This window comes from Garra rufa, chromosome 23 (genome assembly GCF_049309525.1).
Source record: "Garra rufa chromosome 23, GarRuf1.0, whole genome shotgun sequence".
NCBI lineage: Eukaryota > Metazoa > Chordata > Actinopteri > Cypriniformes > Cyprinidae > Garra > Garra rufa.
This window is the reverse complement of record NC_133383.1, coordinates 9,752,528-9,766,803: the sequence shown is the minus strand read 5'-3', so window position 1 is coordinate 9,766,803 and position 14,276 is coordinate 9,752,528. Positions and strand designations below refer to the sequence as shown.

Sequence of the window (14,276 nt, the reverse complement as noted above, 5' to 3'; positions counted from 1 at the left end):
CATAATTTACTCTTAAGATATGTTAGCTTTAACAAGAAAGAATGGTAAGACAATATATATCTGATATGTCTGTTTAATCACTACGGGAGTCATTTTCCTAATATGTAAAAACTAAAACTGCACAATAAATATCACTGTGAGGTCTTGACAACATATGTTGGAATTATATTTTTCTAAAAGCTTAATTCACTCTTTAGAATTTCTGCCACCTCTGTTGAAATAAATGTATTACTTCAAATAAATGAGTAATGTGAATTATGAAAACAACTACTGAACATGAACACATCTTCCTAAAATGTCTAATTTAAGTCTCTTTAGTAACCATAATTGCCGCTGTCAATAGCAAACTGTTCACGATTGCCTTCCATCAATACTTGTTGGAACAAAGCAACTCTGTTGTCAAGAGACCCAAGAAAGCTAAACTGATATTCCAGAAGCTCTGCAACCGCTCTGTCCACTTTCTGTTGCTGAATCTTTTCTTCTGCTTCATAAAACATTTCCTGAGTGAAGCATTTTCCCCCATTTGCTGCCACCATTTCATCAATTTTCTCAACTAATTTCCACACTTGAGCTTTATTATTCACTTTAGTATTATCAAAAGCAACATATCTACTACCACAACTCTGGATCACTTTACGGAGCTCTACATGGCCAGCTTTCACATAATCTTCAATTGTTTGATCACCGAGTTGATCTCCATGAGTGAAGACCACTATCATATATTTTGAAGCTTCTTCTCCAAAGATCTCTTGCAGGGCCTGGACTGATCTTTGCTCTTCAGCAGTGAAACGGCCAATTTGTATCACCAGCAGGAACACATGAGGACCTGGTGCTGAAAACTGAATAAATCTCACTATTTCTCTTTTGATGAGGTCTTTTGATTTGCTGGTATCCAAGATTCCGGGTGTGTCGATCACATTAAGCTCTCTTTGTTCATAGACTGCTGCTTTTTGGCACCGCTCAGTGACAGAGTTTGCAGACGGGCTTGATTCAAAAACCTTTCTACAAAGGATAGTGTTTCCCACAGCACTTTTTCCAACTCCAGTTTTTCCAATCAATACTATGCGAAGTGGTAGACCTATCAACACAGCAAAGAGTGTAAAAAAAACCAGATAGTGAAACATGTACAGACCAATTTAACTGCCTTGGTGGATACAGAGACAGACCAGGGGATTCCTGAGACATTGTATAAGATTGAGTTTTGCATTTTAATGCTGGGCCATTACATAGTGTCACATTAATGTACATATAAGCTTTACGATGCAAATCCATTAAAAATAATATTTTGATGTACTTCAAATGTATAGGAGTTATATACTCCTCACATATTAATACTCATTAATAAATCCCTCCAAATCACACTTCGAAGTTAACCAATAGTAATTGGCAGATTCCTTGTTTGCTTTAACAGAATATTTGACAGTAGACTTTAGACATTAGACATTTACTCACAAAATTCTAATCTATTTAAACATGATAAATGTTTGAGTAGGTCTGAACTTTCAACAGTTTACTACAAACCATACTAAACTACCCAAGTCAAAAGTTTTAGCACACAACATACCTGGAGGAAAAGGAGAACGCCTCAAACAGCAAAAGGCCATTTCCTTCAGCAACAGTTTCTCTCGACAATGACTGAAACTATTTGTTTTCCGTGACCCTATTAGTACCAGATTTTCTTGTGACACCACCTGTTTATTTTTTAGTATGTGTACAAAGCCAGCGTTTACTTTCATTTGCTCACTACTTGTATCTCCTCACCACAGATATAATCAGAGGTGTTTCTCGCAACCTGGTGAACAGACTGGAAATTCAACATGCCACAAGATCAGACATAGTTTGTTTTTGAGTTTTTGATTGGCTTTTTAAAGATTTTGTTCTTCAGCTAATTTCTGAAAAAATTTTATGGCAGTTTTTATATTTTTACTTCAAAATTATTTATTGGGTTTAATTGTGAGAAAAAAAAATTTAATTCGTCATAGTAGAAAATAAAACAGTACAGGTTTCAGACAATGACAGTGTTGTCACTGCGGTGCTGCTAGGACAAAACAGCAGTGAAAAATGACTGATATGAAACACCATGCTTGTATATAGCTGCTTCCAGCCAGGAAAGTCCATGTATCAAAAGGCTTTAGCAAGAATGAGGGACAAGCTGCTCTATATTATAAACACTCCTCCCCCCTTTAATTATAATCGTATGAAATCGTATAATTTTACAGAAAAATATAATGCTTGGAAGGGAGTTAGCTAGACTGTCAGGTGCGATTTGTTTGCAAAATGTGCTGTATGTATGCAAGCCCTTATCATCTAGCACTGTTGTATTATTCAAGGGCCAATAGACATGAAGTCATTAATTTCTTATAGAGTTGCAAAGGCGCTGTGTAGGGTGCCGACCACCTATTGCGAAATTTTCAGATGCGATTTGAGCTTTAGATACATTAAAAAAAATAAAATAAACTTGAGTAACTACAACATATGCGACACAGAAACCCTGCGTGAATACAGTATGTGAATCAGAAACCTCAGAATCCCACCAGATGCCCATCCTTCAGGTGCTAAACAGCCAACTTCCTTTCCCTACTTTTGTAGCGGATGAAGCTTTCCAACTCAATTATGTGATTTGTTCCGAGAACGAAGGAAGGCGATTTGTCCGGCAAGTAGGATGGAGAAAGAAACGCAGTTCCTCCCGAGTAACTAAGTCATTTAACGCATTATTTTTTTTAAATAGTAATCAGAGTAGTTACAAGCCGATGTCTCTATACGTTACTGCTGCGTTACCTCAATGCGGTGTTTTATCATCTAAATTGTAAAAAGGGTGCAGCACACCAGCGTTCCTCCACATCCAATTTAAAACAGCTAAAAGGGCAGCACGGCAGCGGTAAAACTTCTCAAGAAAGTACAGGGTGTGGAAAGCAACGCATCAACTTCTGCTGACGAGTCCAGCAGTGGCGAAGCCAGGGGGTGGTCAGGGGGGTGACCTAGATTGATCACCCCACTCAAAACCGGCTTTATTTCTTAACAAGAAGTGCATTTATTAAGACACGGAACCACCGTTTCTCTTTATGACCACATCAAACGGGAGACTTTTGAGACGCGTACTTCAGCACCAGGCACGAATCAAAGGTACAGGAACCAAATGAGCTTTAGTAGAACAATAGTGAACTGTCTGATGAGATGTTGTTAGGCTATATGTCAGTAAAACAAACTTTTTTCTCCTGTCAGCAATTTCTCTGTGCTCACGGCGCACACTCTTTAACTTTACGCAAATAAGAGGCCACACATATCGCTTCATCGTAAAAAAAAGCACACAAGAAACTACAAGCATGGTTCTGTCGTCAGTTAAGTCATGAAAAAGGCGATTAAAGCTGCAAACTGTGCATGCATTTCTCAAATGCATATACTAAAATACATTCTGCAATTCGAGATCACATACAAGGGGCAAGCTGATATGTATTTTTTTTATTTGTTAGTTAATGCACAAGTAAATGTGAGCACAGTGCATTTATATTAGAAAATATGTGCTAATTAGTTTTTCTCTCATTAATTTGTAAAGTACAGACAAAAATGAAACAATTTAAATGCATAAAATAATTTTTTTTACATTCTGGCATTTATGCGCTGTTGACTTCTGGCCTTTTTCACATTCTTATCACTATTTGCATGTCTTATTCATGAGTATGCAATGTTGGAGAACAAGCTTTTGGGGGTTTTGAGAACCATAACCAAGCTATCTGCGCAATAGTGAGCCCCTACATTCAAATTCACTCGGTATTACTTGATCTAATTCAAAAAAATATCTTTACAATTAAGTGAAAATTATTTGTATTCAGTTTCGTTTTAATCACTAAAACAGTCCAGTACTTTATATTCAAACACATTTTTATATTGAAATAATGAAGATTATTGTGCCACCCCAGACTGGTTGCTGGCCCCTCCCTGGCTACCTCTATGAAAACATCCTGGCTCCGCCACTGGAGTCCAGTGCCAGTGGATTACATCTGCAGTCCTGCTGGACCCGACGCAACACAGAGCGGTGCGGGAGAGACCGGCAAGTGTGGGCAGACAGAGACTCGTGTGTATGCGGGATAGGGTGCTAAGAATAAGAAGATTCACAGGACTCCCGCAAAATAGAAATATCTAAACATTCAACATCTAAAAACTAATAAATTACTTGAGGTAGTATTTATATCACTTGCAGCGTTGCAATGGACAGTCAGAGATTGAATCTTCTCACTGCTCAAAATGCCGGAGCTCCTGTGCAGTACTTAAATTTACGTGCTCACGAATCCCATCATTATAACACATGAATAGACATTATAAAAGATTCATTTATATGTTTACTGGGTTATTATAACAGAGCTTTGTGAGACTGCAATGAACTGAGATGTCAGCTCTTTGCTGGCATTCTGCCATGCCAAACCATGCATGCAGCAGCTTTTAATTACAAATAACAGTGGTTCAATGACAAATATTTTATCGGGAGTGTTTATGCTGGGATGTTGTGGCTAGGTGACACGAAACTTACTATTGCATGTAAATTTCATAGATGTACAGGATAAAAGTAATGTAACTAATAATGTAACTAGTTACTTTAGAAATAAAGTAAGCAGAGAAGTAACTTGATTAAGTAAGTAATCAGTAATTAGTAATTTAATCACATTTCCAGAGGAACTTGCACAACACTGACCACAGAGTTACGGATAGCACTCTCACAATGTGGAGGCCTACAATACAAAAAATACAGTAACAATGTTTTAAGTTTTATGGTTTTAACTTAAATTTACATTTAAATAAAATATAATATAATGTTAATGTACCAACCTATTGAAGAAATCTGTTTTGTACCTTTGTAATACACTGATAACCACCAAAAGCAGGTGGTGATGAGAAAGTCAAATGATGAACCAAAGCCCATCACAAGCAGCTTTTAAATATTAACATATGCACTTTTAAAAATAAAGGTGCTTTACGATGCCATAGAAGAAACTTTTTGTCTAAATGGTTCCATAAAGAACATTTAACATCTGAAGAACCTTTCTGTTTCACAAAAGGTTCTTTGTGGCAAATAAGGTTCTTCAGATTATAAAAAGGTAAGCAAGAAATGGTTCTTTAAAAGAACCTTTGACTGAATGATTCTTTGTGGAACCAAATGGCATTGCTTGAAGAACCTTTTGAATCACCTTTATTTTTAAGAGTGTATAGAAGGTGCACAGTGTCATTCACACAAACACTATATTCTGGGAATATCAATTTATGGATATTCGCTGTAAATTTTACGTTCTTTTTCACTTCCAAAAATTGTATACTACTGTAAAATGACATGCAACGTCCAGTACAGTTTTTCATTGTATGTAGTAAAGGGAATTTACCATTAACCATTTTTTACTGTAGCATTTTACAGTTTTTTACCGTTAAATTTACTGTCATTTTCGTGTCCTCCACAATCTTCTGCGTAAAAACAGAAACAACAACATACAACTCCTCTGCACTAGTGATGGACGAACCAAACTGTATGCAAGGCATCATGCGTCAAGATGCTGACAATTTCTCAAGGGAGGCTGTCCACGTGAGGGAAACGTACACATCTGTTTCCTCTGTACATAATTTATAACAATTTTAGTCAATTAATGCAATAGAAAATGTAATAGTACTATAGAAAATGTAAAATCATAAGCCATATTGAAATTACAATCACATCTAAAGAACACTTATCCTTAACACCAGTGCACACTAGCAATTAACACAAGGTCATGCAACTGAGTAATTAAAATCCTTATAACTGAGGAAGTGTTAAATGCATGCCATGTATATTTTTGAATAGGAATACATAGTAAGACAGGAATACATTTATGTCTGCAGTTATAAAGCAGAATGTATTTCTTTGTGGAATCAGAACATTATTTTGCTGCATGTAATTACAATACAGGCATACAACGGTGAATCTAATTGATACCATTACTACTGTACATAAGTACAAATATTGCACATACTCCTTGAAATGGATTGATAGGTCGATATATCTGATATACCTGGTTGAACTGAGTCGTATAAAACAGTTACATAAATGTATTTTACAAAAACATACTACAGAATACAGTTCCTTTATATAAGTTTGACATCCTTCCATGTGTCAAATTAAAATAGCATCTTGTTCCATTACTACAGGAGTACTTTTTCTAACATGAAAAAACTGAAACTGCACAATAAATATCACTGTGAGGTCTTGACAACATAGGCTGGAACAATGTTTTTCTCTCATCAGAAAATCTTCATTCACTCTACAAATTTTCTGCCACCTCTGTTCAAATAAATCTATACGTTGTATCACATCAAATAAATGAGTAATGTGAAATATGAAAACAACTACTGAACATGAACACATCTTCCTAAAATGTCTGATTCAAGTCTCTTTAGTAACCATAAGTGCCGCTGTCAAGAGCGAACTGTTTGGGAATGCCTTCCATCAATTCTTGTTGGAACAAAGAAACACTGTTGTCAAGAGTCCCAAGAAAGCTAAACTGATATTCCAGAAGCTCTGCAGCCGCTCTGTCCACTTTCTGTTGCTGAATCTTTTCTTCCGCTTCTTTAAACATTTCATGAGTAAAGCACTCTCCCCCATTTGCTGCCACCATTTCATCAATTTTCTCAATTAATTGTTTCACCTGAGCTCGATTCTTCATGTCAGTGTTATCAAAAACAACATATCTACCTCCACAACTCTGGATCACTCTACGGATTTCTGCATGGCAGATTTTTACATAGTCTTCAATTGTTTGATCACCGAGTAGGTCTCCATGAGTGAAGACCACTATCATGTATTTTGAAGCTTCTTCTCCGAAGATCTCTTGCAGGGCCTGGATTGATCTTTGCTCTTCAGTAGTGAAACGGCCAATTTGTATCACCAGCAGGAACACGTGAGGACCTGGTGCTGAAACCTGAATACATCTCACTATTTCTCTTTTGATGAGGTCTTTTGATTTGCAGGTATTCAAGATTCCGGGTGTGTCTATCACATTAACCTCTCTTTGGTTATAGACCATTGCTTTTTGGCACCGCTCAGTGACAGAGTTTGCAGATGAGCTTGATTCAAAAACCTTTCTACAAAGGATAGTGTTTCCCACAGCACTTTTTCCGACTCCAGATTTTCCAACCAATACTATGCGAAGTGTTGGACCTATCAATACAAAAAAGCATGAAAAAAAAAAGATAATGAAACGTACAGAAAATTTTTACTAGCTTGGTGGATACAGAGACAGAGCAGGGGATGCCTAAAACATTGTATACAATTGAGTTTTGCATTTTAAGCCTGGGCTATTACATTATATCACATTAACCTACATGACGCAAATCCATTTAAATATTTTTTCTGATGTACATCGAAAGTATATGAGTTATATAGTCATCACATATTAATACTCATCAATAAATCCCTCCAAATCACACTTATCTGACTTACAGCTTTGGATCAAGTTAACTTACTATATTTTTTAATGCTTATTTTATGTTTTTACAAAAAAAAATAATAATAATTCAAATAGTTACTGGCAGACTCCTTGTTTGCTTTCATAGAATATTTGACAATAGACTTTAGACGTTAGACACTCCCGAAAATCTAAACTATTCAAATATGATCATGTTTAAGCAGTTATGAGCTTTTAGCAGTGTACTGGATTGTCAAAAGTTTTAGCACACAACGTACCTCGCGGAAAAGAAGAAGAGTCGAGACAACATTGACAACAGCCCATTTCCGTCAGCAACAGTTTCTCTCAACAATGACTAATATTTTGCTTGACCCTATTAGTACCAGATTTTCTTGTGACTCCACCTGTTTATTTTTTTTCATATGTACAAAGCTAGTTTTTACTTTCATTTGCTCACTATTTCCCTGCTTCACCTCACCACAGATATAACCAGAGGTGTTTCTCGCAACCTGGTGAACAGACTGGAAATTCAACATGCCAAAAGGTAAGACACAGTAGTTAGTTTGAGTTTTTGATCGGCTTTTAAAGATTTTGTTCTTTTGCACATTTCTGAACTTTCTTTATTTTATATGCCAGTTTCTATATTTTTACTTCACAATTATCTATTTGGTTTAACTGTGAGAAAACCATTTTAATTCATCATAGGAGAAAATAAAACAGCACAAGTTTCAGACGATGACAGCGTTGTCACCGTGGTGCTGCTAGGACAAAACAGCAGTGATAAATGCCTGATAGGAAACACCATGCTTGGATATAGCTGCTTCCAGCCAGGGAAGTCCATGTATCAAAAGGCTGTAGGAAGAATGAGGGACGAGCTGCTCTACATTATAAACACCCCAGACCTTTTCTGGAGACTATGCCAAGAATCAGAAGCTAACGCTATAGAGGAGATGCAGCCCTCATACACGGGTCCACGCATGTTCCTCCTAGTACTCCACGATAAGCAGCTCTCCCTGGAAGAGGTGGAGATGTTTACCAAACTGAAGGAGAGATTTGGAGAGAAAATGACCAAAAATATTACTGTAGTGTTGATCGACAAAGAGGCATCAAGGCAGTCCTGCATCATAGAGGATTCAAACCTCAAAAAGATTTTACAAGAATGTGACGAGAGAATTTGCGTCTTCAGCAAAGATACGGCAGAGTCAGATCTGGTCAGACAGCTATTGATACATATCACAAAAACATCAGAGAAATTAGAAGCTGATCCTGCAAGGTAGACTTCTACAAATGCAAAAACATTTGGTAATGTCTCTTGAATTGTTCACAAAGCTGAAATTTTTATTTTTATTTTTTCCTTAAGTTCATCATTATCCTGTAGATGCCATGAAGACAAGAACAAGAATGTTCATCAGAAGGAAAAAGATGAGTCAGAACAACCAAAGACAAAGCCAGGTAATGCTTACTTACGTTTAATTATTAATAATCTATAGTATTCATTATTTGAAGTGAATAAAAAAAAGACAAGAACGGGTTTTGTTTTGGTTTTAGGACAGCTTTGATGTAAGGTTTTGATCCACTTCAAATGCTGTCTACTGTATTGGTCAAAAGTATAATCAAAATGATTCCAAATTTCAGATTTAAATTTCAAATAAATACTGTTCATCAGAACCTTCTATTCATAAAACAAACTTTGGAAAACAAATGTATCACAGTTTCCTCAAAAATTAGCACAACTTTTGTGAACACTGTTAATTGAAAGAGAATAATATTAGGATCATCTGACAAAATTCAGCTTGGCCTTCACTGGAATAAATTCCATTTTAAAATATTCTGAAATAGAAAGCAGCTCTTTTGAATTGTAATATTACACAATACTGATGGTTTTATTGTATAGCCTTGGAGACTTCTTTTAAACTATAAAAAAATATAAATAAGAAATTTTTTTTTATTTTTCATAAGGGGAGGCTGTGAATGACAACCCATTTGGAGGTGACTGCAAGATCACCACCATGGTGCTCCTGGGAATGAACAGCGATGACAAGTGCCTGATAGGGAACAGTATTCTTCAGTATGACTGTTTTGTGGCTGGAAAAACCACATGTGAGAGGGTTGTGGCTAGAGTAGCCGATCAGATGGTTTATATAGTCAACACTCCTGAACTTTTCCACCAAAAAAGCCCAGATCCGATAGCTGACAGTATGGAGGAGATGAAGCCATCATACGCTGGTCCACGTATGTTCATCATGGTACTGCAGGACAAAACTCTCTCACAGGAAGAGATGGAGATGTTCGCCCAACTGAAGGAGAGATTTGGAAAGAAACTGCTTGAAAATATGCTTGTTGTGCTCATAGGTAGCGAAGAAAATACTGCAAGAGAGACCTATGAAGCTGATAAGAACCTTAAAAGTATTCTAGATGAGTGTAAGGAGACGGTTTATGTTTATAGGAGTAATGTGAAAAGCACTGAGCTGGTCAGCCAACTTATAGGACAAAACATGGAGGATAAGCAGGAATTGGAGAAAAACTGAATATATATCAGTTAGAAATCAGCTCAGGTGTGGTTGAAATTGTGCCATAATCCTACAGTGTAATGTCTATGTGTAACCAAAAGATGGTGCAATAAACATATGTAACACAACTGCCTACAATTTCTTCATTCACTACCATCATGAATCTGAAATAAATCACTGTTTAAGCATACTCTCTGCTAGAGTGTCCACTGACAGACTGTAATTTAAGTAATAGACTTGGTAGACTTTGGTAAGGTTGTTATTTGCATAAATCTGCCGTATGCTATTTTCACTAACTACATGCAGCCTTGCTTGGATTTTTACCTTTAGTACAAATAACAATTGATTAAATGTTTCCTTTGGACACTCTTACTCATTTTCCATAAATAATCAAAGCCAAATTAATTATTTTAGATTACTTCGTTAAAGCAAACATTAGAACAAAACACTGCTGTTATCTAGCATACAGTGACTCAACATGTTATACCAGATTTTTTTGGACAAGCCCTTTGTCCTCATGCATTAAAGACAAGTATTTTTTTCACTTTCATTTACTTACAACTGTCATCGAGTGCTAGACACGTTCAACTCTTACCCTGCTCATCATTTGTTTCTTGTTATACAAGCCAGCATGTTAAAACGTAAGTAGGCCTTTTCTTTAATACATTTTAGTAGTTTATTTATTTTTTGTAAAAAGTATTTGGTTTTGACTTGACAAAGATTTAGAGTTGTTTGCAATAATGTCATTAATCTGATACGCAAGCTCAATTCCAACTCTGTTTGCCTTGTAAAATTAAATCAAGATTACAGAAAGAGACTTCTTTGAGGATTAACGTTTTAAATTATAATAATGCGAAATCCAGTAGATTTTAAAAAGCTCTGAATTATTCTTGTTATAGTGGAGAATGCGAAAGCGGAGCAATCTGATGGAAGTGACAAGATCACTTTGGTGCTGCTGGGAAAGAACAGCATTGAGAAGACTATGATAGGGAATACCATACTAAAGGCAAACCATTTCATAGCTGGAAAAGACACATGTACAAGAATTGAAGAAAAAGTAGATGATCAGACGTTCTGTATTATCAGCACTCCAGACGTCTTCCATAGATCGCACCCAGATCAAGAAACTGACAATGTAGAGGAGACAAAACCACTATATCCAGGGCCACGTGTGTTTCTTCTGGTACTGCAGAATAAACAGCTTTCACTGGAAGAGACGAAGATGTTCCGCCATTTTAAAGCCAGATTTGGAGAGAAAATGGTGGAAAAAACTATTGTAGTGCTAGTTGAGGGAAAAAGTCAGGAGACAAAATCTGGAGAACCACATTACCAAGCTGATGAGAATCTCAAAAAACTGATAGATGAGTGCGGACAGAGAATGTATGTTCATGACAAGGAAAAAGATAATGAGCTGACCAAACAGGTAGTGAAGGAATGGAAGAAAATACATGCAAAGCAGGTTAAAGAATCACCTGCTGAGAGGTAAGACATGCGTGAGACAGTAGTGATTAAATCAATTTAAAAAAAAAGTTTCTGTTCAAATCTATAAACCCCTTTAAGCCTATTATTAAAACTTTAACATCATCTCAATCCTTTAGGATATATGAGGAGATTGATATTTCAAAAATGAACCAAACAAATGAAGTGTCATGGGTGTCTGAAAACAGCAAAGGTATATCTTACAAATTTTTCAAACGTCTTACTTTTCTCTGTCATCTAAAAGAATATGCTCAAATCAACGTGCTGTTTTTTTTTTTCGTATGTGCATTTCACATCAATCTAAAGTAGTCAAGTGATCTTAATACACCTTGTTATGCAATTACAACAATAACTGGCTAGTCAGCCAATGATTTGGCTGCCATTTTGCACTCTAAAAAATAAAGGTGCCATAGAAGAATCTTTTTTGTCTAAATGGTTCCATAAAGAACCTTTAACATCTGAAGAACCTCTCTGTTTCGCAAAAGGTTCTTTGTGGCGAAAGCACGTTCTTCAGATTATAGACACTCAGATTATTATGGTTCTTTGTGGAACCAAAAATGGTTCTTTTATGGCATCGCTGTGAAGAACCTTTTAAAGCACCTTTATTTTTAAGAGTGTGTGTCACAATTGCGTTTGAGGATTGCTTCCAGCAATCGCAGAGGTGTAAGCAAATACTGAACTGAGAGAGCTTGAGTGATTAAAGTTTTTTTTTTTTTTCTTCATTAAATTTGTTAACAGTAATGCACCTTATATCCTATTTAACCACAATGAACATAATGATTAAGGATATGGCCCGTTCATAAATGTTGCAGTTGACCACAATTTCCTAAATTGTCTGATAAATCAATGGTTATCAGTTGGTATGTTCTGATAGGGTTGCAGACAGCTGAGGGGCAAAAACATGATAAATGTGAATAACAATAATGCAACTTACCATTTATGTTACTGTACATGGTCTCAAAGATTGTGTCTTAAACAATATGGCATACAAGCAGACATCAGCATATTGGTGACATGCTCTCATCATCAAAACTATGAAAATATGACCTACATTAAATAGAAATTATGGATTTGGTATTATGTTGCTTGAGGTTACCACCAAACCAGCTGAAAACCAAGCTGAACCACCATATTAAATTACCAGTAATTTTGCTCTACAAGAATTGTGTTCTGCATTTATACTGTAATAAGGAAGTATGTTTTTTCAAAGATTTGTTTGAATTTATCACAGCAAATAGCGGCCCGACATCTGGAAGTAAGTGCATCTTGACAGTGGTCCTGCTAGGAAAGATAAGCAACAACAAGTGTCTCGTAGGGAACACAATTTTTCAAAAAGCTCATTTCCGATCAGGGAAAGTCAGCTGTGAGAAGATTGTGGATAATGTTGGTGGTCAGAAGGTCTGTATTATCAACACTCCAGACCTTTTTCATAAAGCAAGCTCATCAGATCCAGAAGCAGACAGTATGGAGGAGCTGAAGCCATCATTTGCAAGTCCACGTGTGTTCCTCCTCATACTCCAGGACAGAATGGTGTCACCAGAAGAGATGGAGATGTTTACTGATTTAAAAAAGAAGCTTGGAGAGAAAATGGTTGAAAGAACAATTGTGATGGTTAACAGTGAAAAAAAATCTTCACAGTCAATGGACTCACCAATGTCATTCAAACAAGACTACAACACAATCCGGAAGGAGTGTGGAAACAGACTGTGTGTTTACAGCAAACACATGAAAAATACTGAAATAACCAGAGAACTAATGAAATACACAGAAAGCAAGAACCAAACAGTAAGGTAAGCTGGTATATAGTTATGAGCAGCAAGAATTTAATTCATTTACATTTAACTCTATATCAATCACTCTTTCAGTTCCAGGACGTATGACAATGTGGCGACATCAAGTGATCCAGGTAACAAAACCTTTGAATTCCATTGAACTAGAATTTTTTTTAAAGTAATATATAGAAGATAATAACAGTTTGGTATCTTTACTATCAGCAAAGGTGCATAGGCTGAAACCTTTGACAATTGTGCTGCTGGGACAGACAGGAAGTGGGAAGAGTGCTACAGGAAATACGATCCTAAAAAAGCCACATTTTGAATCACATGCCAGTTCTGTGCCAGTAACAACGGAGTGCAAGATGGCAGAAGAAACTGTTCATGAAATGAGGATTAGGGTTATAGACACCCCAGATTTCTTTAATGAAGACCTTAAAAACCAGGAAGAACAGATAAAGAAGTGCAAAGAGCTCGCTCAGCCAGGGCCTGATGTGTATTTGCTGGTTATGCAGCTTGGCCGTTTCACAGAGGGCGAGAGAGAGGTTCTCCCACATCTGAAGAGAGAGTTCGGCGATGAGGTGACTTTAAAGACTATAATTCTCTTCACCGGTAGAGAGAAGCTGAAGAACAAGACTTTACCTGAATACATCAGTGGCAGCGACAAAGAACTTCAGGAACTGATCAAAACCTGCCATTCAAGATGTTATGCATTTAACAACAACAATGAGAAGTGCACTCATCAGGTGAAAAAACTTCTGGAGATCATTTCTGACTTGCGGGGAAACAATCCCACAGCAAGCCATCTGAGCCATAGAAAGAAGCACAAGGAGATCAAAGAATGCAGTGTCTTGTAAGATAAGAGAATTTTGTGTATGTGCACAACTATAACTCGTGAACATTTTCTAAAAATGCATAAGTTTTATTATGGTTATTCTACAGTTGTTACAATTATGTAGGGTGGACTGTTAGAAGCATATATAATTGTATCTGCATTTACTGTAAACCACTATTATTCTTTGGATAGCTGACAGATAGTGGTAATTATACTGGAAAGAATGTGAAATAAATAAGTAAATAAAAACATTAAACCC

At 36.4% G+C, this 14,276-nt stretch overlaps 3 protein-coding genes across 3 annotated transcripts; 1 reads left to right on the top strand and 2 right to left on the bottom strand.

Annotated features, from left to right (window-relative positions):
* Positions 1 to 314: 314 nt before the first annotated feature.
* Positions 315 to 1,185, bottom strand: LOC141298884 (GTPase IMAP family member 7-like). The gene is made up of 2 exons (XM_073829200.1): positions 1,167 to 1,185; positions 315 to 1,078 (listed from the first exon to the last, which is right to left on the bottom strand). Exons 1-2 carry the CDS (start codon positions 1,183 to 1,185, stop codon positions 315 to 317), a joined length of 783 nt encoding a protein of 260 aa, XP_073685301.1.
* Positions 1,186 to 6,410: 5,225 nt separating this feature from the next.
* Positions 6,411 to 7,745, bottom strand: LOC141298883 (GTPase IMAP family member 4-like). Its single transcript, XM_073829199.1, has 2 exons — positions 7,700 to 7,745; positions 6,411 to 7,174 (listed from the first exon to the last, which is right to left on the bottom strand). The coding sequence occupies exons 1-2, from the start codon at positions 7,743 to 7,745 to the stop codon at positions 6,411 to 6,413; spliced, it is 810 nt and encodes a 269-aa protein (XP_073685300.1).
* A 210-nt stretch (positions 7,746 to 7,955) lies between these two features.
* LOC141298882 (GTPase IMAP family member 8) lies at positions 7,956 to 14,039 on the top strand. The gene is given in 8 exon segments (XM_073829198.1): positions 7,956 to 7,965; positions 8,127 to 8,694; positions 8,800 to 8,873; positions 9,381 to 9,842; positions 10,831 to 11,413; positions 11,530 to 11,603; positions 12,642 to 13,195; positions 13,317 to 14,039. Coding segments are annotated over 8 exon segments (3,048 nt in total).
* Positions 14,040 to 14,276: the final 237 nt, after the last annotated feature.

Bases quoted from the DNA above. Each gene is read 5' to 3' on its own strand.
- LOC141298883 (XM_073829199.1), bottom strand. From the start codon at position 7,745: ATGGGCTGTTGTCAATGTTGTCTCGACTCTTCTTCTTTTCCGCGAG. The intron at 7,175-7,699 runs GTACGTTGTGTG...TTGTATTGATAG, and splicing joins CTCTTCTTCTTTTCCGCGAG to GTCCAACACTTCGCATAGTA.